Raw genomic sequence first — 24,877 nt, forward strand, 5'->3', positions numbered from 1 at the left:
ATTATTATTAGTCTAATTTAAATAATAATAATAAGCTAGAAAAAAGTGGGGAAAACTAAATATATATTAAAAATAATATTTAATTACAATTCTTTGAATGGTGAGTTTTGACACAACGGCAAACAAAATTTCCTAATTTAGTTTGTGCCAACATATGTTTGGCGTACATGCAACAAAGTAGGCTCTTCGATCTGCAGTCTCCGAAAGCCCAGTTGTTTGAGTATAGAATGACGAATGAGTGCTCTTATGAACATACGTGAGTTGATATTCATATTCGGAGGGTAGAATTATAACAGACACAAGATTTGAATCCTCTAAGATTCATTTCCTTAGGAAATAAGTTCCTCCTATCTAGAACGCCGTTTAATACCGTAATTTATCACACTTACATAAACCATGGGGCTGACAATGGAGGGCCGTCTGAGGTGAACATTATTAACTTTTTGCAACACATAATGAGGAATGAGCCTTCTTTATAACCTAGATAAGCACATTAAATTGATACTGAACAATCAGATATCATGGATGAGTTTGTAAAACTCTTACTGGTCCGTCTAGCGTCAACCCTAGCCAAATCTTGGTCTCCACTGACTCGGCCACAGCTACCTACGTCTCTTCTCAGAACTCCGTGTTTGTATACAGCCGCCTCGAGTTATAACCAGAGCTGTATCATCATCCTGATCCGTTGCAAAAACATTGGCATTATCACTGTTTGGAGGATGATCGTCTCTTTGAAGTTCATGAAACTTGCACTCTCGCAAGAAAAAGTACAGGATGCTCCTACTAATTCCCCGATTTTTTTTTCCAGAATCAAAAGAAGAGTTTTTAGGAAAGAAGAACAGAATTATAATTTGTTCAGTAGGGTTAAGTAAGCACAGAATGAAAACCCAACTAATCACTGGAATCCTTGGCGCTCGGATCAGCGAACAGAGGTTCACCGGATCTCCCAGTACCCTAAAAGCTTAGATCAAGATCGCCTAGCACTTTCGATCCTAGCAGCAAAACCATAAAATGAATCAGATAAGAGGGGTGAGGAGTCACCGGCTGCATATGGCACAGCAGCAATGCAGCCGAGAGAGGGCAAATGCTGATCAGCAGAACTGTCTGCGGTGGAGAAGAACAGGAAGAAGTCTGATCAGCAGAACTGTCTGCGGTGGAGAAGAACAGGAAGAAGTGAGAGATGTAAATGATCCAAACAGTTCAAACTTGATTCAATAAAAATTAACCCATTTAATAAGACTCGTTAAGATATATAAATTAAACTCAAATTTTATAATACTCGACTTATTAATTCGTGAACATGTTCATTAGTAAATTTATGAATTAATTTTTAAATAAAAAAATAATTATAATATTAAATTTATATATTTTATATTCTATTATATAAAAATATAGATAAATTTATTTATTAAAAGAAATTATAAATTTTAATAAAAATATTATAATTTTTTAAAAATATATAATTTAATTTTTAATAAATATTTAAATTTATAATTTATATTTATTAAATTTGTAAGTCATAAATACATTCATTAATTAAAGCTCGTATTTGATTCAATTATTGACAAATCAAATTTAAATATTCAAAAATTTGACTCGATTATACCCCTATCTGTGGTGAATGAAAAAGAAGATATCGAGAGAAGAGCAAGAAAAGAAGCGCTGAATGAGAAAAAAAAAAAGCATAATTTAAAAGCAATTAATACAAAATACACTAAAACTTTCGTAGAGTGCCGGTCACCATAGATCGTAAAATTATGCATATATAAGGCAGCAGGCGTGGGAAGGAGCCGTTATTTTTTGTTTTTGTTTTTTAGGTCACAACTATAACTTTTGTGGTGGAATTTCATTGAACTCCAGGGTTTATTCGCTGTTTTCAAAATGCTCCTTAAACTCTTAAAATTAGCAAAAATAAAAAGTTCACGAATAAACAAATTCCCCAAGCGGTCGAACATTTAGCTCGAGAGGTGGAAGAGCAGAAGCCCCCGCCTCCACTTTTCCATGCCCCTCGTCGATTGATCAAGCCCATTGACCGCATAGCCAGGGCTCGCTGAGTGTTAACCGATCGATAAACATCAGGTACGCGATCGAGTCGCCGACGCTTCTGACTTCTACTACTAGGGTTTCGATCACCTCAATCTCTCGTTGCCCTTCTCCCCAGATCTGAACGATCGAGGAGTCTGCTTTTTTCCATCGGCTTTTCCGTAGTTTCATTGCCGGATCAGGTGTGTTCTGCAGATCATGGGAAGAGGGAAGATAGTGATCCGAAGGATCGACGACGCGACGAGCCGACAGGTGACCTTCTCGAAGAGGAGGAACGGATTGCTGAAGAAGGCTAAGGAGCTCGCCATCCTCTGCGACGCCCAGGTTGGTGTCGCTGTCTTCTCCAGCACCGGCCGGCTCTATGAGTTCTCAAACACCAGGTTCTTCCCCATCTTCTCCTCACTCTTTTTCTCCTTACCAGTTAGAGCAGCTCTTTTATGCAAGTAATCATGTGGCTAATGAATCATGATCTATGACATCCCTAACGTAGTAACTCACTGAAAAATTTTATCTTGCAGATCTTGGTCAGTAAATAAATTATGTTCATTCTAATTTTTTATTTTGGGTTACTTCTGAATATATCAGCATGAAATCTGTGATCGACCGATACACCGCATCAAAAGAGGAACAACATTTGATTACGTCTTCGTCTGCGGAAGTGAAGGTATTTTTGTTTTGGATGAATAAATGGTCTGATCCTGCAAGCTGATTTGTAAGTCATTTTACGGGATGAAAATCACAATATTTACTATCAACGCGCGAGCAAAACTTTTGTTTCAGGAAAATTCAGTTTTTCTGTCTTAGAAAATGTTTTATAGAAAAATAAGAAAATTTATGTCAAATTATTCAATTATTCCTCATAATTGTTGTGAGAAAACTTAGTAAAATTAACCATAGTAGATTGATAGTGTATTCAATTATTGGTGTATCTCATGAATATATAGCACCACATAAGATATATAGCTGCTTAATTGTATCAAGCGCAAAGGTTGAGTTCTGATAGAATTGCATGCACATAAATACATGCAATTTACCAAAGCGCGAAAACAAAATTCATTCAGTTTGAAGTGAGATTCATAAAAACAAAAAAAAAACAAAAATTAAGCAATTCTTTAGCATGTATTATCCTTTTTGGCATTCCAATTCATGGACATTTCCTTTTTTTAACATTGATCCAAGTCAAGTAGTAAATAAATGGAGTTATATTGTTTCATGTAATATGATTCTTTAACTTTTTCTAGAGAAACCCACTAAAGAAGAATGATTCTTTTCGGGCTGCAACATGTAGTATTCAACTGAAATATATATTCTTCTGCTAATTAATGTATTCGTCAAAAAGAAATCATACCGTGGCATTTAAGTTTAATTTACTGATCTACAGGCCTGGCAAAGGGAAACGACGAGCTTGAGGCAGCAATTGCATAACTTGCAAGAAAATCATAGGTATATCACCTATAAATTGAATAAAGTATTGATCAGAAAATTTTGTCAATAAACATAAAACAGTAGTCTTACAACACCTCTAGAATATTTCACTTTCATATGGAGATTTTTTTTTTCAAGTGTACATGTTCTTGCACAGACACAGCTACAGCATGACTTAGATATAGCATGGACACAATTAACACAGATCATCAAATGAGCCCCATCTAAAAAGTTGCATTATGAAGGTTTACACATGGCTGATAAGACACTAATTTCCTTTCTTTACATGACCTAAGTTGTAAATTCATTATAAAAAGGTAAAGGTTAGAATAAAATGCAATTACATATGCGTATGCAGGAATAATAAATGAAGTATACGCATAAAAAATTAAAGATTAGAATAACTAGCATTTGCATATCCATATGCAGGAATAAAAAAAATGAAGTAAATACAGCAAATGGATTGCAACCGCTTAGATCTCACTTTCCATACCAATGAAACCCTAGAATAAAACAAAAAAAAAAATCTATAAGATAGCTATAGAATAAATGTTCATTTCTCCAAACTGAAACTCAAATATTCTTCCACAGCCAGTTTTGAGGCACAATAATCTACTTATTGTAGTCTTCTATCCAAACATTAATGGTATGTTCGGTTTGCAGAACTATCCAAACATTTGGTATGCTTGGTTTACGAAATGAAATAGATAAGGAATGGAATAGATATTTCTAGAAAATGAATTAGACGAGGAATAAAATAAAATTATTCATTAGGTTACTTCAGGTGGAATATGAAAGAATTCATCCTAATATAAGTATTTTGTTAGACAGATGTAGCTCGCACAATCTACACAATCTAGTCTGACCAATCTACCCAGCCCAACTAGCTTAGCTTTGCCCGACAAGCTCGATTAGTTTGTTGCTCTGCTCTCATGCGCCATCTGAGGCCCTTAGTCAGATTGTTTCAAATCACCCACTCACTCCACTTGGTCTGACCTGGCTCATCCACCCACTCTGACCCTCAACTGCTCAATTTGCAGCTAGATATGGATCAATTAAGCAGCTAAATTAATAACGATACAAACATTAGAGAGATCTGCTTTTAGTTCCACTGAGACGCTTTTAGTTCTACAGGTTTCAAAATTGACCTACATGGTGCTGCTTGTTGGCACTAAATTGACTTTGCCAGTTTGCATTGTGGATTAAGCAGGACAATGCATATAAACACCCACCTACTTGTGTGAACTAAAAACTTGTTATTGGAACAAATCAACTTTATTAATGTTTTAAATCAACGAGTCATTCCATCATTATTGATAATTGCAGGCAGTTGATTGGGCAGGATCTCTCTGGGCTAAGCGTCAAAGATCTACAAAATATTGAGTCCCAATTAGAAATAAGCCTGTGTAGTGTCAGAATGAAAAAGGTCTTCTTTGATATCCTTTGAGCTATCTTTTGTCCTTTCGGTATCAGCTATTTTAAATGTGCTAATAATTGCAGGATCAACTTTTGATAGAAGAAATTCAAGAATTGCATCGTAAGGTTGTTGTATATTTCACTATACATCAGTAGGGCTTACAATTCTATATCTGATTCACCCAAATACTGGTTTGTCACAGGGAAAGCTTATTCAGCAGGATAATATTGAACTATACAAGAAGGTAAACCTTTTTCGTGAAGAAACTATTGAAATACAAAAGAAGTTATCAATCACAAAGTAGAGCATTATAAATACTCTTGGTTGTGAATTATTAAATTTAACATAAATATGCAATGACCAATGTCAGGTTCATGATACAAAGGGAATGAATGATATTGACAGAAGTTCTATTCCATATAATTTCAATATAGCAAGTGAAGCAACTGTGCCCAGGCAAATACTATGCCAGCCACAACAAGATGCAGATGAACCTCAAAGTAGGGGACCTCCAAAGCTAGGGTAATTTTATTTCGTTAGTTCACCTGTGGCATCCTTGGAACATTAAATAAGAAGGCAGTTCACTGTAGCAGCGTTGGAACACTAAATAAGATGGCAGTCACTGTAGCAGCGTTGGAACACTAAATAAGATGGCGGTTCACGGTGGCATCGTTGGAAAACTAAATAAGAAGGCATTTCAGTAGCCAGTGATTTCAATACAAGAATAGATGATACGCTTTGTTGTCTGTCCTCTTTGATATATATATATATATATATATATATATATATGCTTGTGATCATGTCTCGATGGAAGTGAGGCTAGAGGATAGCAAATTTACTACAATGGAGTATCATTTCCTGATAGACACATGTCCTTAGAAAAAAAACTTCTTCCATCTCCTAAACATTTGGCAATCAGCTATAAGTTGATCTCATGATTTATCTTCCTTCACATCACTTGGGACAGATTGTGAGGAGTGCAAGGATAAGTGTAATCATTTTTTACTACAATGTATATGTTTGTGATCCTTATTTGTAAATATGGAGCACAAACATATGGAAAAGAGCCGGCATGCGATCAAAAAAAGGGTTTGCTACAATGCTACTAGGAACTTCCTTAGGTTTTCTTTTCTTTCAAATCTTTGTTGATTGTCAATATAAGTATAGTTGCAACATCTTCCTCTCAGTTGCCGACAGTATTCCATTAAAGAAAAATCTAGCTAGTTGAGGCTAGAAAAATTCAATGGGAATGCTCACTTGGCCAACAACCCATGAAGGGTTATATTGGATTATAAGTGGTACCAAAGCATTTAAATCCTCGTTCATAGCTCGAAATACCAAATGCCACATGGAATGTATCGACTAACATGTATATTAATGGTATGGATTAAGGCAACATCATGTAGCTAGTTATTTAAGGAAAAGGCCTTTTACTTCCATTGGGAAGGAAGTTGCAATGGATAGGATGCAAACAGAAACAAGACAGGCAATGAGGAAGACTAACACTTCGACCATTTTCTTGAGTGAGGGTGATTGAAGATGATCTAATTGATTGAACTGGTGAAGTTTAGATTGTAGATGGCAAGCTCATGGGACAAGTTAAAACAACTGGGATCTAATATTATCTTTTGTCGTCTACTGAAAAAGAACCCATCTCAAAGCAAAATAATAATAATAAAAAAATTCACCCAGTACCAGTGCAATAACATTTATTTAAATCAAAATTCAATTAAAAGTATGCTTTCTCATATTAAAATTCACCCTGTACGATTCAGACGCGACACGTTCCATGTGGCAGAGATAATACAAACTGAATCATCGACACCATCAAATACGCTCTATCATCGTAATAATCCTAATTATTTATTATTATTAAAAAAATGTCTGAAAGGTACATGGTTGAATTGAAACAGTTCGCATGAACGTAAAAGTTAAATAGTCTGAAGTTAAAATTTATGAACCTTCAAAGAAATGACTCGACAGAAACTGATTGATTACCAAAATTCTCTTCTATAGACTTATCATGCAAGTTAACTAAACTGCCTCAGTTAAAAACAAAGAAAGGAGAATTGAACGTTATTATTCTTATACAGAAAAGACCTCGCAGCTGGTAACCGTCAATTGGAGAATAGAACAAATGGTCAAAGTTTATTTGTGCAAACTAAGTTTTTTTCTAAATCAAATAAATATTCATCTAAAAATCTTCAAGATAATAACTTACCTTAGATCTTCTTGCAAATTATACAGTTGCTGCCTCCAACTAATTCCTCTACATTGGAAAACCTAATGAGACAAATCAAGACAATCAGTTGAGCAGAATTACAAAATCTAGAATAGTAACAGAAGTATATTTGCATAGCACACTACAATGAATCTTCAAGTTAATTCATATGCCAAAAATTTGTTAGTGCGCAAGTCATGAATCATGATATTAACATTGAGTCTGAATGATGACGGCAATCACATTGATGTGAACGACTATGAAATTTCAAAATTTCCCAAAATTCCAATGTACAAAGAGGAGACTAGTAGTAGTGTTTCAAACATGCATAATAAACTTGTACATGTCACTTAAAAGAGGTGGTGTGGGCTGGATCCGCTCAACAGTCAGCACCAATACAACTCAAGGGATTCTGGTCATATTTGAAATAATTTAACCTCAAACCAGATCATGCAAATAATAGAAGCCTATTGTAATTTTAGAATTTAGATTTTTGATGCATCAGTACTAACTAAATAAAATTTTATAAGAAACAAAAACAAAAATTCACTCATGGGGTTGAAATTATCTGCCCATTGTTGGGTCCATCAATCAATGTAAAACCAGATCCTGGTCATTTAAGTCCAAAATGCACAAAATATTTTACTCAATTGCGATGCATTTTCCAAACCTAGTATGCTTCAGCAATATATAAGCATCCAGGTGCCCATAAAAACCTCATCAAGATTGTGAATACAAGATCAAAGTCAATGAAAGCTTGTGTAAAAAGATATTAGCATACATATAGTCTTGTGTGATTGTCATGTGCTCCTTAGAGTAAAATGTAACTTTTTAAAAAAGTGTGACACGACCAACATATATTTATGGATTGGTGCAATGGTATGCTAGGAAGTAACGTTTTGAGAGATGTTCAAAGTACATAGATGGATAAAATATACTTATACTAAAGAAATTAATTGTAACTCTGACAAATGAGAAAATGCAAAAATAATAATAATAATAATAATAATTTGTGGTCATGTTTAAGGCAAACAATAGATTCAATAATTTAAATTGGTGAATCGATTAAATTAAAATGTTTAAATTGTCAAGGAAGACCAAAGAAACTTTTTTGTTAACAAAATATAAGGAATGATAGTCTTCTGTAGACCTCAAAGCAAGTATCAAATATGCAAACAAAAAATTATTGTGTCAAATACAATTCGACAATGATGAATCTTATATAAAGGCTTGTGTGTTGATTGTAATTTAAAATCTCTGATCCAGAATGGTTCTTATTGTTCTTTTCTATGTTGACAAGTGATACAGGTTCACATATACTAAGCATATCGACATTGTGAAAGCAGCAGCAATGGACGATGAGAAAAAGAACCAATGGTGCACCACTGATGTTGCTTGCCTACCACATCATCCATCTCAACCACCAAGAATGAATCAGCAACCCCTCCCACTTCTATGGTCACCTCCATGCAATGGTAAGCTATTGAAATAGCATATTAAAAGTAGTGCAATCTTTTAGATAATCTTCCCCTCTCAATGTGACCTCAAAATTATGTCTTTCACTAACATAGGCCATTTGAATAAAGAAATATGTTCTTCATGGAATACCTTGCCCACCCCACAGTGGGATAAAAATTTGGTTGTTGTTGTTCTTTATGAAATACCTTACAAATAGGTCTAGATGAATTGCTTGAATGGTGCTAGAAATTTGAGACGAGACTTTGGTGTGAAATGCCAAGTTGGAGAGAAGGAATGTGTGACAAAGCATTCAAAAGGCTCCTATAGACAGGCTTCTGAAAAAAGTGCAATGAAGTTGCAAAGCAAAGGTGATTAATAAAAAGCAAAACTTTCTGCAAAATCATACAAGTGTGTCTAGATAAGGATTGGCTCTTTTCAGAAAATCTCTAGCAGCAAGCAACAGTCTTAGCATGTCAAAGTAGCATGGCTGACTTATCTTTATTGCATAAGTGAACCATTGCTTTGTATGGTAAAATTACACATTATGATTGAGCATTTTCATCAAATTTTAACATGATTATCTATAGTTAATACAAATACATTTAAATTTACCACATTATTATTGTAAATTTTTAAGTTCACATATTCAATTCACTAAATTAGATTGCTTTTGTATATTTACATCTTGCTAATTTAGGAGTTCGCAAAGTAATATATTGCAATTGAACACTTAATTGATAATCATTGCCAAGTTGCAAAGAATATTCAATTGAGAAAAACTTTCATTTGAACAAGATTTGTATTAGCACACAACTCACTTTTGTCAATCCTAGTCTCAAGATAAACTCTAAGAAAATAATTTTTTTTTGTTTTGATCTCTAAAAGGAATTTTGTAAAATAAAGGATAAAATCTCAAGTGTATCTCATGAGTAACAAAAACTCAGAACAGAATTTTAGAAGAAAGGAGTAAATTAAAGAGGTGAAATGAATTTCACTCTTATAAAAGAAAATTAATCAATAAATTAGGAAAGAACATTGCTACAAATGCATACTGAACATTGAGATATAGAAATCCTATGACTCAGAACTAGTAGTGTAGTAGTGGTCAGGATCGCAACTTCACTTAATTAAGACTAGGATCACAATAGGGGTGTAAATGGGCCACATCAAAATCGTAAAATGCCATGAGTTGGATCTTAGTTGGTTCAATGGAAGGTAACACAGTTCTAGAAAAGTTGTACTGAGCAAAACCTACAGCAAAGGGCCACAGGCCTGACAAATATGTGGGTACAATAGGCCCATGTTGTGCGCATCCAAGGCCATGAATTTAATAACAAAAGATTATAAATTAATAGTGAACAAAATACCAAAAATGGAATGGTAGAAAAATGCTTTTAAAAATTAAGAATTTAATGATATTTGACATTTAATAAACTATTCTAGGTAGTATATAAAATTGTATAAACAAGAAGAATTAAATAGCATATGAGCCATGTTATAAGTGAAGAGAAGTTCATTTAACCAAAGGAAAGTATCCATTGAGATATAGAAATCCTATGACTCAGAACTAGTAGTGTAGTAGTGGTCAGGATCGCAACTTCACTTAATTAAGACTAGGATCACAATAGGGGTGTAAATGGGCCACATCAAAATCGTAAAATGCCATGAGTTGGATCTTAGTTGGTTCAATGAAAGGTAACACAGTTCTAGACAAGTTGTACTGAGCAAAACCTACAGCAAAGAGCCACAGGCCTGACAAATATGTGGGTACAATAGGCCCATGTTGTGCGCATCCAAGGCCATGAATTTAATAACAAAAGATTATAAATTAATAGTGAACAAAATACCAAAAATGGAATGGTAGAAAAATGCATTTAAAAATTAAGAATTTAATGATATTTGACATTTAATAAACTATTCTAGGTAGTATATAAAATTGTATAAACAAGAAGAATTAAATAGCATATGAGCCATGTTATAAGTGAAGAGAAGTTCATTTAACCAAAGGAAAGTATCCAAATAAAAAACAATGTTTATGTTCCTAGGTGGAATGATAATCTTATATTCCTTTAAAGAAATATTTTTTATAATATCACAAACTTCTGATTCTAACCCACAACAAAGTTGAGTCCAAAACTTTCATAGATTGTCACTTATATTTGATGTCCCATATCCTTATTCATCAACCAGCAAAAAAGAAATTTGACTCCAGTAGTATAAATTGAGAGGTTCGAACGATAGGCCAATGTTTAGGACATGGTTGAACATCAAAGAAGTTTAAGGTATAAGGTGAGGTTCAAGAGATTGAAGCATTGGAAGTTCTTAGCTTCATGGTGCTAAGAGCATATTCTTATTCATCATCTAGAGCAAGAGCATATTCTTACCATTTTATACTTCTTTTATTTAGTGAATTCCACACTTCTCCATCGTGGAATAGATTGGTAGTGACCTAATCGTGTTAAATAAGTGAAGTGATTGTGCAATTGTTTCTCTTTATTAACTATGCATGTATTGTTTCCGAGATCCTATGAGGTATATGCCTTTGAACCCAAAACATGGTACTGGTTAGCGTGTGATCTAATAGTTTCCTATGTTAAATTTTATAAAATTATAACAACTTGTACTTGTCTAATTAAAATTGGAAGAAAAAAAATGGTGTCTTAATAAATTCCTTCAAAGGCAATATTAAACTAAATGGTAACATCAAAATCAATAAATTCCTTGAAAGGCAATAGTAAACTGAAGGGTATTGTAAAAAACAATGAATTCCTTCAAAGACATCATTCAGCTGAAGGGTATTATATAAATTAAAAAAACATGTGCACTTAACCAAAGGGAAAAATAATTATAATAATATCCTAGAGTAATTAGATGTCTCTCCGAGAGATGCTACAATGAGGTTACGATGACATGAATACGTTGAAAAGCAATTAATAGATTCTATAACTAAAATGGATTTAATTGATTCTGAGTAGAAAGTGAAAGTAATACAGGGAGATCAAAGTAAAATAATTTGTAAGAACATTAACTCAAGTGATTGAGATATTATGACAGAGTTGCAGCACAATGGATATATAAGATCCAACCTCAAATATTTAAGATAAACAGTTAAACACCGTGAAGATGAACTTGCCGCAAAGGCAAGAGTGAGACCGGATGATACATATGTATAAGCCAGTTAGTTAAGTGAAGCAGACACAAATCAAATGCGGAAAAAAAACATCCTGAAAGGACGTCGAGCTAACACATTATAGAATGTAGCATTCATTTTGTACGAACTCGTCAATATAATTATGCGCCGTGAATATTTAAACACACACACACACACATCTACAGAATTATGTCCATGAAACGTACTCGCCAATGAAAAATGAGGAAGAGATGCTCGACGGTTAATGTCTGAAGAGCAAACTTTCAAAACGATAGTTGAGACAACAAAAGACGAAAGCAAAGAAACCCTAAAATATACAGTAACCACCGGCGAAGAAAAAGTTCCATTCCAATGCAAAACAAATCCACCAGATCTCATCCCAAACGCAGAATGAGAGATTTTCCAGTGCTACAATCGCCCACTATAGTAAATCAAAACGAAATAAGTAAAGATCATACTCTCACGGGTACATCAGAAGCTACCCATGGTGGTAAAAACAATCGCCTAACCTTAACCTTCTAAAAACCCAACAGAATCCCAACTCTTTCAGCGATCTTGTCAAATCCATACTCTCGATTTCATCCCCCAGGCCAAATCAATCATAAACTCTTTTCTTCTCCGTCATTCTAACAGCGATCGACGTTAGAACAAGTACAGATCGAGAGGAACCAAGGACTTGATCGCCCAAAAAGCAATGCAACGACGAGATTGCGAGAAATCGAAGCAAAGACGACCAGATCTATAAGTTGAGGGAGACAATGAAGGACGAACAGTACCTGGACGCACGCGATAGAGATGAGCGGAGCCGCGGCCGAGCATTGATGGAGTGCGTCGTTCTACCGAGGCGTAAATAAAGAGACCCGAAGTGGTCGAAGAGCGGCTCGCCTCCTGCCACGTCGCCTCCTCGATTTAAATATTGATCGCAATGTATGTTGCTCCGCGGAATCAAACGATGACGATATCCTTTCCGATGAATAAGCCGCGTGTCGACACTCTATTGGATGTACTCTATTCATATCCAGAGGATGAGTGCGTACTAGACCGCGTCTGGCACGTTTTCGTGGCGGGGATCGTTTAAAACGGTTCACGTACCGTTTTGTTTATTGCCTTGCGGAACACGCGTCGGTGAGGCGTAACGATGGCCGTTACTTGAGCCCTTCGACCTTCGTGGCTCGAGCCCTGCTGGGATTGCTAGTCCGCACAACCGTACTCACCTCGTTAAGTGATATGTTACGTGTCGGTTATTCGTCGATATGTTGCGGCGTATCGTAACGTGCTACGACCTGTGGGCCTTCGAGCTGGGCCCATCTCTCCTCATGGGTAACGTGGACGTGTTTAATTCAATTCGATACATATTAATAAATATTATAAGAAAAATGATATACTCAAGGAAAAAAAATCTTAAGGAAAAATTCAAGAATAGATACATAAAGTAATGGAGCCCACAAAAAATGAAATAATAGGTCATGACTTTATATGTCAATCCTTGAACTTTTCCTTAAATTTTTTTTCTTGAGCATATCATTGCTCATATTATAACGTACAGCAAACAGGGAGCATTGCTTCATTGCATCATTGTTTAATTAGATTTGCATCCCAAATTAAGATAAATATTAAATCAGCATTAGTTTAAAAAAAATCGAATAGATGTCTCTTCTTCTATGATTTTATCTTAAAAATCTTACCTCCAATATTTATGGAAGTTAACTCGATAATTACTACAATATATTTAAAATAACTTTAGAATTTAAAATTTATTATAGAAGTTAACTCAGTAACTACTACAATATATTTAAAATGACTTTAGAATTTAAAATTTATTATAGAAGTTAACTCGGTAACTACTACAACATATTTAAAATGATTTTAGAATTTAAAATTTAAGATTTATATTATGTAGAAGCTATCGAGTGCTGTTACAACATATAGAAGCTTCTGACTCCCGAGGAGCTTGTAAAACATATTTAGGATGAATTTAAAGTTTAAGATTTAAAATTATAGTAACCACATAATAACTTTTTACAATTGTTTTAAAGTGATTTAGATGAGGTTAAATAATTTTGACTAAATTGATAAATGATCTTAAATCTTAAATCCTAAACTCATATTAAATACATTTTCTACACATTATATTTTCTACATGGCATAAATCCTTAATTTTAATTCTAAACTCACAATAAACATGCTTTAACAATTATTCGGTAGCTTTTACAACGTATAGAAGCTATAGGCTAACTTCTATACATTGTAAAAGTTACCATGTAGTTTCAAAAAAGTGCTGAATTTAGAAATAATTTTGGAATTAAGGTGATGTTTGATTTATGAGTTTGGGAATGAGGGAATGGATTCATTCCCAAAATTTGTGTTTGGTTGATGGGAATGGAATCAAGATTTTGGAATGAAATCCAAAAACTTGAGTATGGATGAAACTCACCCCCTCCCTTGGATTTTGATAGAATAGAAATGTGAATTAAGTTTTAGACAAAAATATTCTTAGTATATTTGTTTAATTTTTTTTTAAATTTCACACTCTATCTCCTTGTTCTCTCTCATAATATTTTCTTTCTCCTTATTTTATCATCACACTTTCTATCTCAACATACTTTCTCTCTCCTTATTCTCTCTCATCACACATTCTCTATCATTTTCTCTCCATATCCTCTCTTATCATACACTCTCTCTCCTCATTTTATCTCTCTCTTCATTCTTTTCCATCACACTCTCTCTCATTATACACTTTCTCCTTATTTTTTCATCACACTTTCTCTCTCATCGTACTTTCTCTCTCCTCAATCTCTCTTAGTATACTCTCTCTCCTCAGTTTCTCTCAACATAATTTATCTCTCTTCATTCTATCTCATCACACACTCTCTCTCTTTATTTTATCTAATCACACTTTCTCTCTCATCATACTTTCTCTCTCCCCAGTCTCTCATTTTCTCTCATCATACTTTCTCTCTCTTCATTTTTTCCCATCACTCTTTCTCTCTCAACCCACTTTCTCTCTCATAATGTTTTCTCTCTCCTCACCTTTTCATTTTCTCTCTTCATTTTTTCCATCACTCTTTCTCTCTCAGCATACTCTCTCTCTCCTCGGTCTCTCATTTTCTTTCATCATACTTTCTCTCTCTTCATTTTTTTCATCACTCTTTCTCTCTCAACATACTTTCTCTCTCCTCAGTCTCTCATTTTCTCTCATCATATCTTCTCTCTTGTCATTTTTTCCCATCACTCTTTCTCTCTCAACCCACTATCTCTCATTGTACTTTCTCTCTCCTCACTCTTCCATTTTCTCTCATAATACTTTCTCTCTCTTCATTTTTTCCCATCACTCATTCTCTCTCATCATACTTTTTCTCTTCTTAATCTCTCCTATCATGCACTCTCTCCTCATTTTCTCTCATCATACTTTCTCTCTCTTCATTTTTTCCCAACACACTTTTTCTCTCATCATACTTTCTCTCTCATTATTTTCTCTCATCATATGTTTCTCTCACATTCAACTTTCTCTTCAATCTAATTTTTTCTCTTATTTTCCTGTAAAGGTAAAAAAGGAAATTTAGGTTCATTTCGATTGAAAATATTTAACTAATCAAACATCATTTTTAAGAATGATATCCAAGCTCATACTCATTCTCATTTCATAATACTATGATACACATTTCCATTCCGATTCCTAGGAGAGAACCAAACGCCCCCTAAATCATGAGAAAAACGCTCATTTAATTTATTTTTTTTTAAAAAAAAACATCCTTGTAATGATTTATAAAATTAGGGCGCCTTTGATTAAAAAATATTTTATTTATCAAAGAAAAGGAAAATACCATGAAAAACTCTGAAAAATTATAACAGGTTTGCAAATAGATTTGGAACCATGATAAAAATATTATCTTTAATTAAAAAATAATTATACTGAATAATAGACTATAAAATTGTAAGAAATAGAATTTATTCACTTGGGTATCAATGATCATTGAACTCCTCCACGATTGAATATTTGATGAATTATAATATAATATATAGGTTAATGCATTATTGATATTGGATATTTAACAATTGTTCTTAATCAATTCTCCATTTACAAAATTGTGGTTGTTGCACTTTCAGAAATAATAATATTGTGATTTTTTTTTTTGATGATTTTATGTTTATTTGTTTGCTTTAAAGTCATGAATATGGCTATATATCAAACTGAAGTTGATCCTTTCCCTTAGTAGGGGCAATAAAAGTTTTTTACTACTTTCTCGCATTCCTTGCCCATAAGAGAATGGGAATTTGAATTTTAAGAAGGACGATCTTTAAAGTCGACCTCTGAACGTAAATATGTTATGCTTCAAATCCATCTAACAAAAATAAATAATAAAATAATTAACCAGTGAGGTAATGTGGAATCTGGAGCGACCAGCTCAGTCCCACGAAAGTCAAATTTATCCAATAAATAAATTAAAGAAGAAGATGATGAATTATCTCAAATTTAAAAGTTTAAGTATTTAAAATTATTTTATCGGACAATTTGTTACCGGAGATTTTAGAAAAAAAATTATTAAATTTATAAACTAAATTCAAACTTATCTGTTGTGATAACCTGATCAGATAATCTTATACTATCAGTCTTGAAAGTCAGATCGACATGCTAGGTTGTTAAAAGATTGTTCTTTCATATCGTCAAGTCCAAGAGCAGAGTCGTCGAGTCAGAAGCCAAGTTAGGAGTCAAAGTCATTGAGTCAGAAAAGGAATTTACCGAAGGAGATTTCGAGGTCTGAGCTCTGTTGGAGCAATCTCGGTACCCTAGGTTTTGATGTTTGGGCAAAAGTTTAAGTTAGATTTATTGTTGTATTTGATATGCATTATAAGTGTACGGGATACAAGTACAACAAGAAAAGTCCAAGTGTGATCTTGGCAAAAGAGGAAAGTCCAAGGGTGAGTCTTGGCAACGTAAGTCCAAGTGTGACTTGGTAATAGATGAAGTCCCAGAGGCACGCTCTTGGTAAAGGAAGACCCGACAACAATGACAAGGCTGATGGAAGCTCCAAAAGGCAAGGCGTGAAGAATGGGGAGGCATCCGAGGGGTGTGAAGCTGATGAAGGAGGCTAGAAGGTTAGGGTTAGGTTTAGGTTGTGCGAGCAAGAACGTGTGCATAAGAAATTTTACTCAGGGTAAAGTCCTACGTTTAGGGTTCCACTGTAGTAGTTACTACAGCAGTACTGTAGAGATTACCGTAGCAGTACTGTTGCAGTTGACTGGTATTTTCATCAGTTAATTGTTAACGAACAGAATGTCTTTGTTCACTCAACCCATGTGAAGCAGTCGACTGGTGTTTTCATCAATCGACTGGTATCAAGTCGTTGGCATATAACAATTGAATTCCATTTAAGACTAGTCGACTGATATTTTTATCAGTCGGCTGATAACAGGAAATACAGGTAGGTGTTTCCTTCCGAACTCTATTTACAAGAGTTCGGGGTGCTTGGCCAAGGTTAACGACATAAGCTTAGTTAAAGTCTATTAAAAGTCTCTCAAGTCCTCCAGGCTCTTCTTATGATTTAAGGGTTTTAGATCAACGTTGTGGGTGAGGTTTCTCCATCAAGAAGGAGGTTTGAGCTAGTCTGGGTTTTTCGAGGATCATCCATCGATTGATTGGGATCGTCCACCTTACAAACAGTCGTGAAGTAGGAGTTTTATCTCCGAACCAAGTTAAATTAACGTGTTAAGTTTGCTTTCTCTTGTTAGAATTTATTTTTGTATTCCGCTGTGTGTACTAACGAGTTTAGGCAGCGAACGATTTGGGTGAGATGCTATTCACCTCCCTTCTAGCGCACGTCAAGGTCACAATAAGTGGTATCAAAGCAAGGTTTGCTCTTGAAGGACTAACCGCCTAAAAGAGCAAACACTAGAGGAAGAAGATGAAGTCTGAAGGACCTCTAGGATGGGATATCCGGATTCCACCTCTATACGAGAAGGAGGACTTCAAGTATTGGAGGATGAGGTTGGAGACGTGGTTCCAAATTGAGTGGAACCATTGAATGGCATTGTAAGAGTCATTCAAGGCTCCAACAGACAAGAAGGGGAAACACCTCCAACCTCAGTATTAGACCGAGGAGCAAAGGGAGCAATCTGAGACGGATAAGGAGGTAATGAAAATTCTATTGAATGTATTACCCCCAATGTTTTATTTAGTGTAGGTGAGTACAAGAGTACTCATGAGCTTTGGAGCAAGGTGATTGTACTCCATGAAGATCTTACACAACTCCAAGGAGTGGAGGAATCCAAGGAGAAGGGTTCATTGGTCAAAGGGAAGGACCAATCGGATGTTGAGGAGTGCTCAACATCGGAGGAGGAGAAGAAAGATAAGAAAGTGTCATCCACATCTTCAAGGGAAGAAGATGTGGATTCGTCCACATCTTCGAAGGAAGAAGAAGAAGAAGAAGAGCAATCTAAGGATGATGAGGTCTTGGAAGCTCAACCCTCACCTCAACTACCAAGAAGAGTGAGAAGAGCCACGTCAAATGCTTTGAGTGTAGTAAGATGGGACACTATAAGAGTAGGTGTCCTTCTCTTGAGAAGGTAAAGTAGGTAAACCCTAAATTCACTAAAGTTAATTTAGAAACTAATGTGAGTTATAGGAAGAAGAATAATAAGAATATTAGATGCTTCACATGTGGTGAGTATGGTCACTATCACACTAAGTGCCAAGGAGAGGAGAGCTTAAGAAATTGGCACACTTGAAGAAATGGGAGAAAAAGAGCTCATGTCAACGGGAAGCTTCAAAGGCAAAAAGGAAGGTAATCCCTAACTTGAAATTTAATCTAGCCTCTAATTCTTATATGCTTGTTAGAAATAATGTAGATTATTTACTCAAGCATAATCATGGATTTAGGTACAATGATAGGACTAAGGTTAATATGTTAGATACCCCTAAGAAATCATGTACTAAGGTTAGACCTAATAAGACCCAAATCACTTTGCCTAAGGGAAGGAAAGTGGGTGAAAATCTAAGCATTAATCCTAAGAAAAGGAGACATATACCTAGGAAGGTAGGTAGGTCGAGGAATGTCCAACATGGACATAGTGATTCTAAGGTTAAAACCCTAGAGTTGAAAAATCTAGTCTTGAAGGCAAGACTTGAGGAAATAGAGAAAGTCTTAGATAGGTTTATTATTGGACCTAGAGGACTTGACATATGTTTAGGTGGCCAAAAATCCAAAAATGTCAATTTAAGTCCCTCCAAGACCAAAAGGAAGTCCAGTGCTAAGGTGACACATGACATTGGTAAGGGAGGAGTGACCAAGGACAAGGGAGAATCATCCAAGGCCAATGAGAAGAAATATGCTAGGGTTACATATGTTTATGGCAAGGATGAAGTGTCCAAGGTTAAGGATAAGAATAAGTTAACCAAGGATAAGATATCCGAGGTTAAGAAGAAAAAGACACCTATTATGCACCATGTGCGTGTAGCTATAGTAGATAAGTCATCTAGGGAGGTGACTAACATTAAGAACCCTAAGATTAGGATCTCAAAGAGCCTTTGAGACTCATGGTAGATGGGCCATCAAATGTGACAAGTGGTTAGGAGACAGACTTAAGTCTCTAACTTAGTTGGTTGGTACAATTGGGATGATATCATACAAGGAAATATGAATTGGGTTCATATTGCATAAAAATTAAGTTTTGATGTATAGATGTCATACAAAACAATGTTAGAGATGCATTATGGTTTGGTATAGGCAGATACATCAAGAAGAAGTCAAAATTAGGACCTTAGGTCAAGGTTCAATTGAACCATTTAGATAATTTTGAGTTTTATGTCAATATTGGGATCTGTAATAAATATATTTTATATATATATATATATTTTTCAAAGTATACATTGATAAAATATACCTCTCCACAAAATTTGAGATTTTTTGGTGGTTTGTGAAATTTTTAGTGCATTTCTGAAGTTGAGTCAGAAATATTATTTTTAGCTGAAATAGTATACCAATCGACTAGTAACACTGTTCATGAGTACAGAATGTCTCTATAAGATCATTTTGAAGAGGCAGTCGACTGATACAGTCTAAAAATATATTTTAGCACTAGAAAATGACCAAAAGAATGGTGAAATGTATATAATCTTATGAGGGATTAATACATAATGTTTATGGTCATTCGAGGTTAAAGAGTCTAATAATTGAGATATTATTGGAGCTCTTTTTTATGTATGGTAAAATGGGAGAAGTGTTGGGTTTAAGTGGAAAATCTACACCTTTGCATGAAATACTAGCTCAAAGGGGGGCTTAGGTGAAGGGGGAGTGATTGCTCATTTATTAGCAAAGGGGGAGAAGTTTACCTTTACGAGAAATCATAGCTGAAGGGGAAGCTTAGGTAAAGGGGGAGCGATTACTCATTTATTAGCAAAGGAGGAGAAGTTTACCTTTACGAAAAATCATAGCTGAAGTGGAAGCTTAGGTAAAGGGGGAGCATAGGGATTTAGGTTCCATTATTTATGCATGAGTTGATTTGCACATTTATTTACATATGTATTTCTATATTGTTTCCCTAACTTAAATGAGTTACCAAACATCAAAAAGAGGGAGATTGTTAGAGTAATCTGGGTACCCTAGGTTTTGATATTTGGGCAAAGGTTTAAGCTAGATTTATTGTTGTATTTGATATGCATTGTGAGTGTGCAGGATAAAAGTACAACAAGAAAAGTTCAAGTGTGATCTTGGCAAAGGAGGAAAGTCCAAGTGTGAGTCTTGGCAGTGTAAGTTCAAGCATATAGTCTTGGCAACGTAAGTTCAAGTGTAACTTGGAAATGGATGAAGTCCCAGAGGTGCGCTCTTAGTAAAGGAAAACCCGACAACAATAACAAGGCCAATGAAAGCTCTAAAAGGCAAGGCGTGAAGGATGGGAAGACATCCGAAGGACGCGAGGCAAATGGAGGAGGCTAGAAGGCTAGGTTAGGATTATGTGGGCAAGGATAAATGAATGAGAGATTGTACTTAGGGTCAAGTCTTAGGTTTAGGATTTTACTGTAGCAGTTACTACAACAGTTCTGTAGCAATTACTATAGCAGTTGTTGTAGTAATCGACTGATGTTTTCATCAGTTGACCGGTAGAGAACAGAATGTCTCTGTTCGCTCAACCCATAAGGAGCAATTGACTGGTATCGAGCCGTTGGCCTGTAACAGTTGAATTCCACTGAGGACCAGTCGACTGATGGCGAGAAACACAGCTAGGTGTTTCCTTCAGAGCTCTATCTAAGAGAGTTTGGGATACTTGACCAAGGTTGATGAAATAGGTTTTATTAAAGTGTATTAGAAGTCTCCTAAGTGTTCTAAGCTCTTCTTGAGCTAGCCAAGGTTTTCTGGGGAATTATCCACCAACAAATTGAGATCATCCACTTTACGGACAGCCGTGAAGTAGGAGTTTAATCTTTGAACTACATTAACTCAATGTGTTAAGTTTACTTTTTCTTGTTAGTATTTATTTTTGTATTCCGCTGTGCGTACTAACGAATGTAAGAAGTGAATAATTTGGGAGATACGCTATTCACCCCCCCCCCCTTAGCGATGTCAAGGTCCCAACAAGCTCAACGCAGTTTCCTTGAAACATATTCGCCCCACCTCCGGTTATACTTCGGGGTTCTCTCGGGTTGTCTATTTCCCAAGATACAATGGTAGAACCACACACACAACTAAGCACTGGTTATTCGTGACGAACTGAGAAAGTACCCAAGTGTTATCATGAGTAGTTATGTCAAGCGGATGCGCGACTAGGAGGAAAGAATAAGGAAACAAAGATGGAGGAATTCTTTTACTTTCGCTTTCGCATTTTCTTCTATGCTCTCTACTCTTGCTCACAACCTTCTTTTATATTAGGGCTCACCCATGGCTACAATGAATGATCGAGCAATGATCATTCAATGTTGGGTTTAATATCGATCATTATTACTGAGAAATCATGGAATTACCATTAATGGGTTTAAGGTCGGTCATTATTGTCGAGACATTATGGAATCGCCATTAATGGAATTAATATCGGCCATTAATTCATGAATACTTTCGTTACACTCTTGAGTCAACATTATTCAGTATAAATCTGGGCTCTAGATTTGTACCCCCTGCACATCCACGCATGAGAGAGTCTCTCCCTATGCATTTGTTTAAACAAAGAAGTTTCCCTCTTCCTTTCCACCTCCTTTTTCATACACATTTCTAACAATCTCCCATATAAATGGAAAATAGGGTATATAATAGTATTCAATAGTTGAGTTCAGTGTAGGACAGGTAGGTTTTACCATTTGAACTTTCCTTTGTAAAGATCTATTTGATTACTGGAAACACTAGATACGATTTCCTTAAACTATTATATCGTCTATATAAGCATTGACATATCTCGCCCAAGACTCTCCCTATATATATGCACTCGTTCGGTGCACATTCTTGGGCAACCCTCACAAGCAAGGGTGGATCCACTAGGGGGGCGGGGTCGGCGATCGCCCCTCCCCCCCCGATGACAGAACAAGGAAAAAAATTGGAGGATGTAAGAAACTCTTCCTAGCTGCCGAAGAAAAAAAAATAAAGATAATTTTATTTTTTTATTTTGAACCAAATTTACAGATATAAATTAAGTTTTTTTTTATTTTTCCTTTTCTCTCTCCTCCTTTTTCCTTTTTGCTTTTTGCTTTTTGCTTTTTGCTGCTCATAAAGAAAAAGTCTTTGCCCTTTTTTTTTTCATCTGCAAACCAAAGGTGAAGCAATGAAGCCACCTTTCTGTCACGGTGCCACCACCCACCTCCTGGCTCTTCCCAACCAGCGGCTCTTGTCGGCTAGCAGGATCTCCAGCTAAACCTCGCCGCCCGACATAAGGGAGTCAACGGACAGAAACTGTCCACCACCACCCAATAGGCTATTGTGTCGCCGTCGTCTCCTAGCTACTGTTGATCCCGAAGCTCCCCTGCCGACCACACATGCCACTGCAGCTTCAGGTAAGTGGATTTTATTTTTTATTTTATTTTTTATTTTTCGATTGTTTCTTATTGTATATAGAATTAACAATTGAAAAGTTTGATGGTTTAAATGTTTAGTTGTTTTTGTATATTTGATTGTTGGATAATTGAAAATTTAGATTTTGTATATTTGATTTTGGATAATTTGTAATTTAATTTTTTATAAATTCTGAATCTATGATGTAATTAGTTTTTTTATTAGTTAACAGTTAATTGTGATTTGTGAATATTGATAAGTTATGCTAAATTCATTTTATTTTTAAAAGAATTGTGTTGATGGATGATGCTAAATAATTTAATTGTGTTATTGTTAAATTGAGCACATTATGTTTAGTAAAATAATACTTTATGTTGATAATTTGTTCCCATATATTATATTTTGTAGAAAATGTTGAAATATTTTGTAAAGAGACCTAGGAGTTCAATTGAATCATTTAGTGTTCCCGATAAAGAGTCTACTCCTTGACCACAACCATCATCTCCTCCTCCTCCACAAATTTTATTTGAAAATATTAGAAATCTGAGTAGTGCAGCAGAAATTATTGCTGATCCTGGTTTACAAAAACTGATTGAAGAGTATGATGTTAGTGCTAGAGATCGTATTTGAAAAGAATACGTTGTTATAGGTCCTTGTCAACCTCGAGGCCATAATTTTCCAAGAAAAAAATGGGTAAAGACAATAGATGTTTCAGGAAAATTTGGTTTAAAGACCGTGATTGGTTGGAGTATAATGTTTTAAAGGATGTAACCTTTTGTTTCTAGTATTATCTTTTTAGACCTAGTAATATAGGGTTTAGAGGAGATGATGTGTTTACGAGATCTAGTTTCATAAATTGGAAAAAAGTAATTAAAAAATTCAATGAGCATGTAGATGGAGTTGGTAGTGTGCACAATGAGATAAGAATACAGTTTGAGGGTTTCAAGAATCAAAGACAAAATGTGGAGTATTCATTTTCATCAGAGAAACATGAGATTGAAGTTGCTTATCACAAACGCCTGACTGCCATTTTAAAAGTAATTCAATTTTTGTTGCTATAAGGATTGCCTTTTAGGGACATGATGAGTCTTCGACATCACCCAATAGAGGTAATTTTTTAGAATTGCTCAAATGGTATAGCTCAGAGTGTCCAGAAGTTGCGGTAGTTGTTGGAATGAATGCACCTAAAAATAATCAAATGATTGCCCCAAAAATTCAAGAACATCTGGTGAATGCTTGTGCAGTTGAGACCACAAATACTATTTTAATTGATCTTGGAGATAGGTGGTTCACTTTACTACTTGATGAGGCTCATGATTGTTCAATAAAAGAGCAAATGCCAGTTGTTATTAGATATGTGAACAAACATGGAGAGGTGATTGAATGATTTATGGTTGTAGTTCATGTTGTAACAACTACAACCGCTTGTTTGAAGGATGCAATCCACTATTTATTTGCAAAGTATGATTTGTCAGTGGCAAGATTGAGGGATCAAGGATATGATGATGCTTCAAATATGTCTGGAGAATTTAATGGCTTAAATATTGGTTGCTATGCAGAATATCATACCGGTTCCCTTGTACAAAAATTTTGTACAAGTCCTGAATCTTTACTAATAACCTATTGTGTTCTTTAGAAATTAAATTAGGAATCACAAACAGAACTTAAGATTATTGATTCCAAATTTAACTTATCTGTTCTTGGTGGTTTAGACTTGGATCGCAAATGATGCTTAACATTATTGATCCAAATCCAACCATGTTATAAATTCAATTAAATATTAATTTCTAAAATTGGCTTCCAGGACTGCATGGCGAGGTACTAGACCTTCTTGGGTATGGGATCATCCACCACCGCCTAGTCAAAGTCTTTTAAAGAAATTTAATATTTAATTTCCTTCTAGTAACCTTAGGTTTAACCAAAAAGAACAATCGAATCACAAATTCAAAAAAATAAAAGAAACACAAAATCGAAAACATAAATTCGATTACCTAGATTCATTAGCCTCTTGTGTTTGGTATTTCAAGATCTAAATAAAAGATGAACTAGTTATGATGCGGAAACTAATAACTAGTTATACCTTATAGACCTCACGATCTTATGTCGTATTCCTCTTCTTATCTCGGACGTCGTGTGAGCGACGATCTTGTTAGAGTGTATACTAAAAGCCTAGCTTTTGTAAACATTTGTTT

General features: G+C 35.0%; 1 protein-coding gene and 1 long non-coding RNA gene across 3 annotated transcripts; one reads left to right on the forward strand and one right to left on the reverse strand.

Annotated features, from left to right (window-relative positions):
- Positions 1-1,844: 1,844 nt before the first annotated feature.
- Positions 1,845-12,601, reverse strand: LOC121997618. Its single transcript, XR_006116313.1, has 3 exons — positions 12,492-12,601; positions 7,107-7,168; positions 1,845-3,495 (listed from the first exon to the last, which is right to left on the reverse strand). It is a non-coding gene; the product is annotated as an uncharacterized LOC121997618 (long non-coding RNA).
- On the forward strand, positions 2,242-5,743 carry LOC121997617 (MADS-box transcription factor 27-like). 2 transcript variants are annotated; one of them, XM_042552127.1, is made up of 8 exons: positions 2,242-2,423; positions 2,629-2,707; positions 3,425-3,486; positions 4,795-4,894; positions 4,969-5,010; positions 5,088-5,129; positions 5,256-5,407; positions 5,479-5,743. In XM_042552127.1, the coding sequence occupies exons 1-8, from the start codon at positions 2,242-2,244 to the stop codon at positions 5,528-5,530; spliced, it is 711 nt and encodes a 236-aa protein (XP_042408061.1). In that variant the 3' UTR covers positions 5,531-5,743. The 2 variants fall into 2 exon arrangements, with proteins under 2 accessions (XP_042408061.1, XP_042408062.1); XM_042552128.1 differs by lacking the exon at positions 5,479-5,743 and having other exon boundaries at positions 4,969-5,005; positions 5,256-5,327.
- Positions 12,602-24,877: the final 12,276 nt, after the last annotated feature.

This window comes from Zingiber officinale, chromosome 6A (genome assembly GCF_018446385.1).
Source record: "Zingiber officinale cultivar Zhangliang chromosome 6A, Zo_v1.1, whole genome shotgun sequence".
Taxonomy (NCBI): domain Eukaryota; kingdom Viridiplantae; phylum Streptophyta; class Magnoliopsida; order Zingiberales; family Zingiberaceae; genus Zingiber; species Zingiber officinale.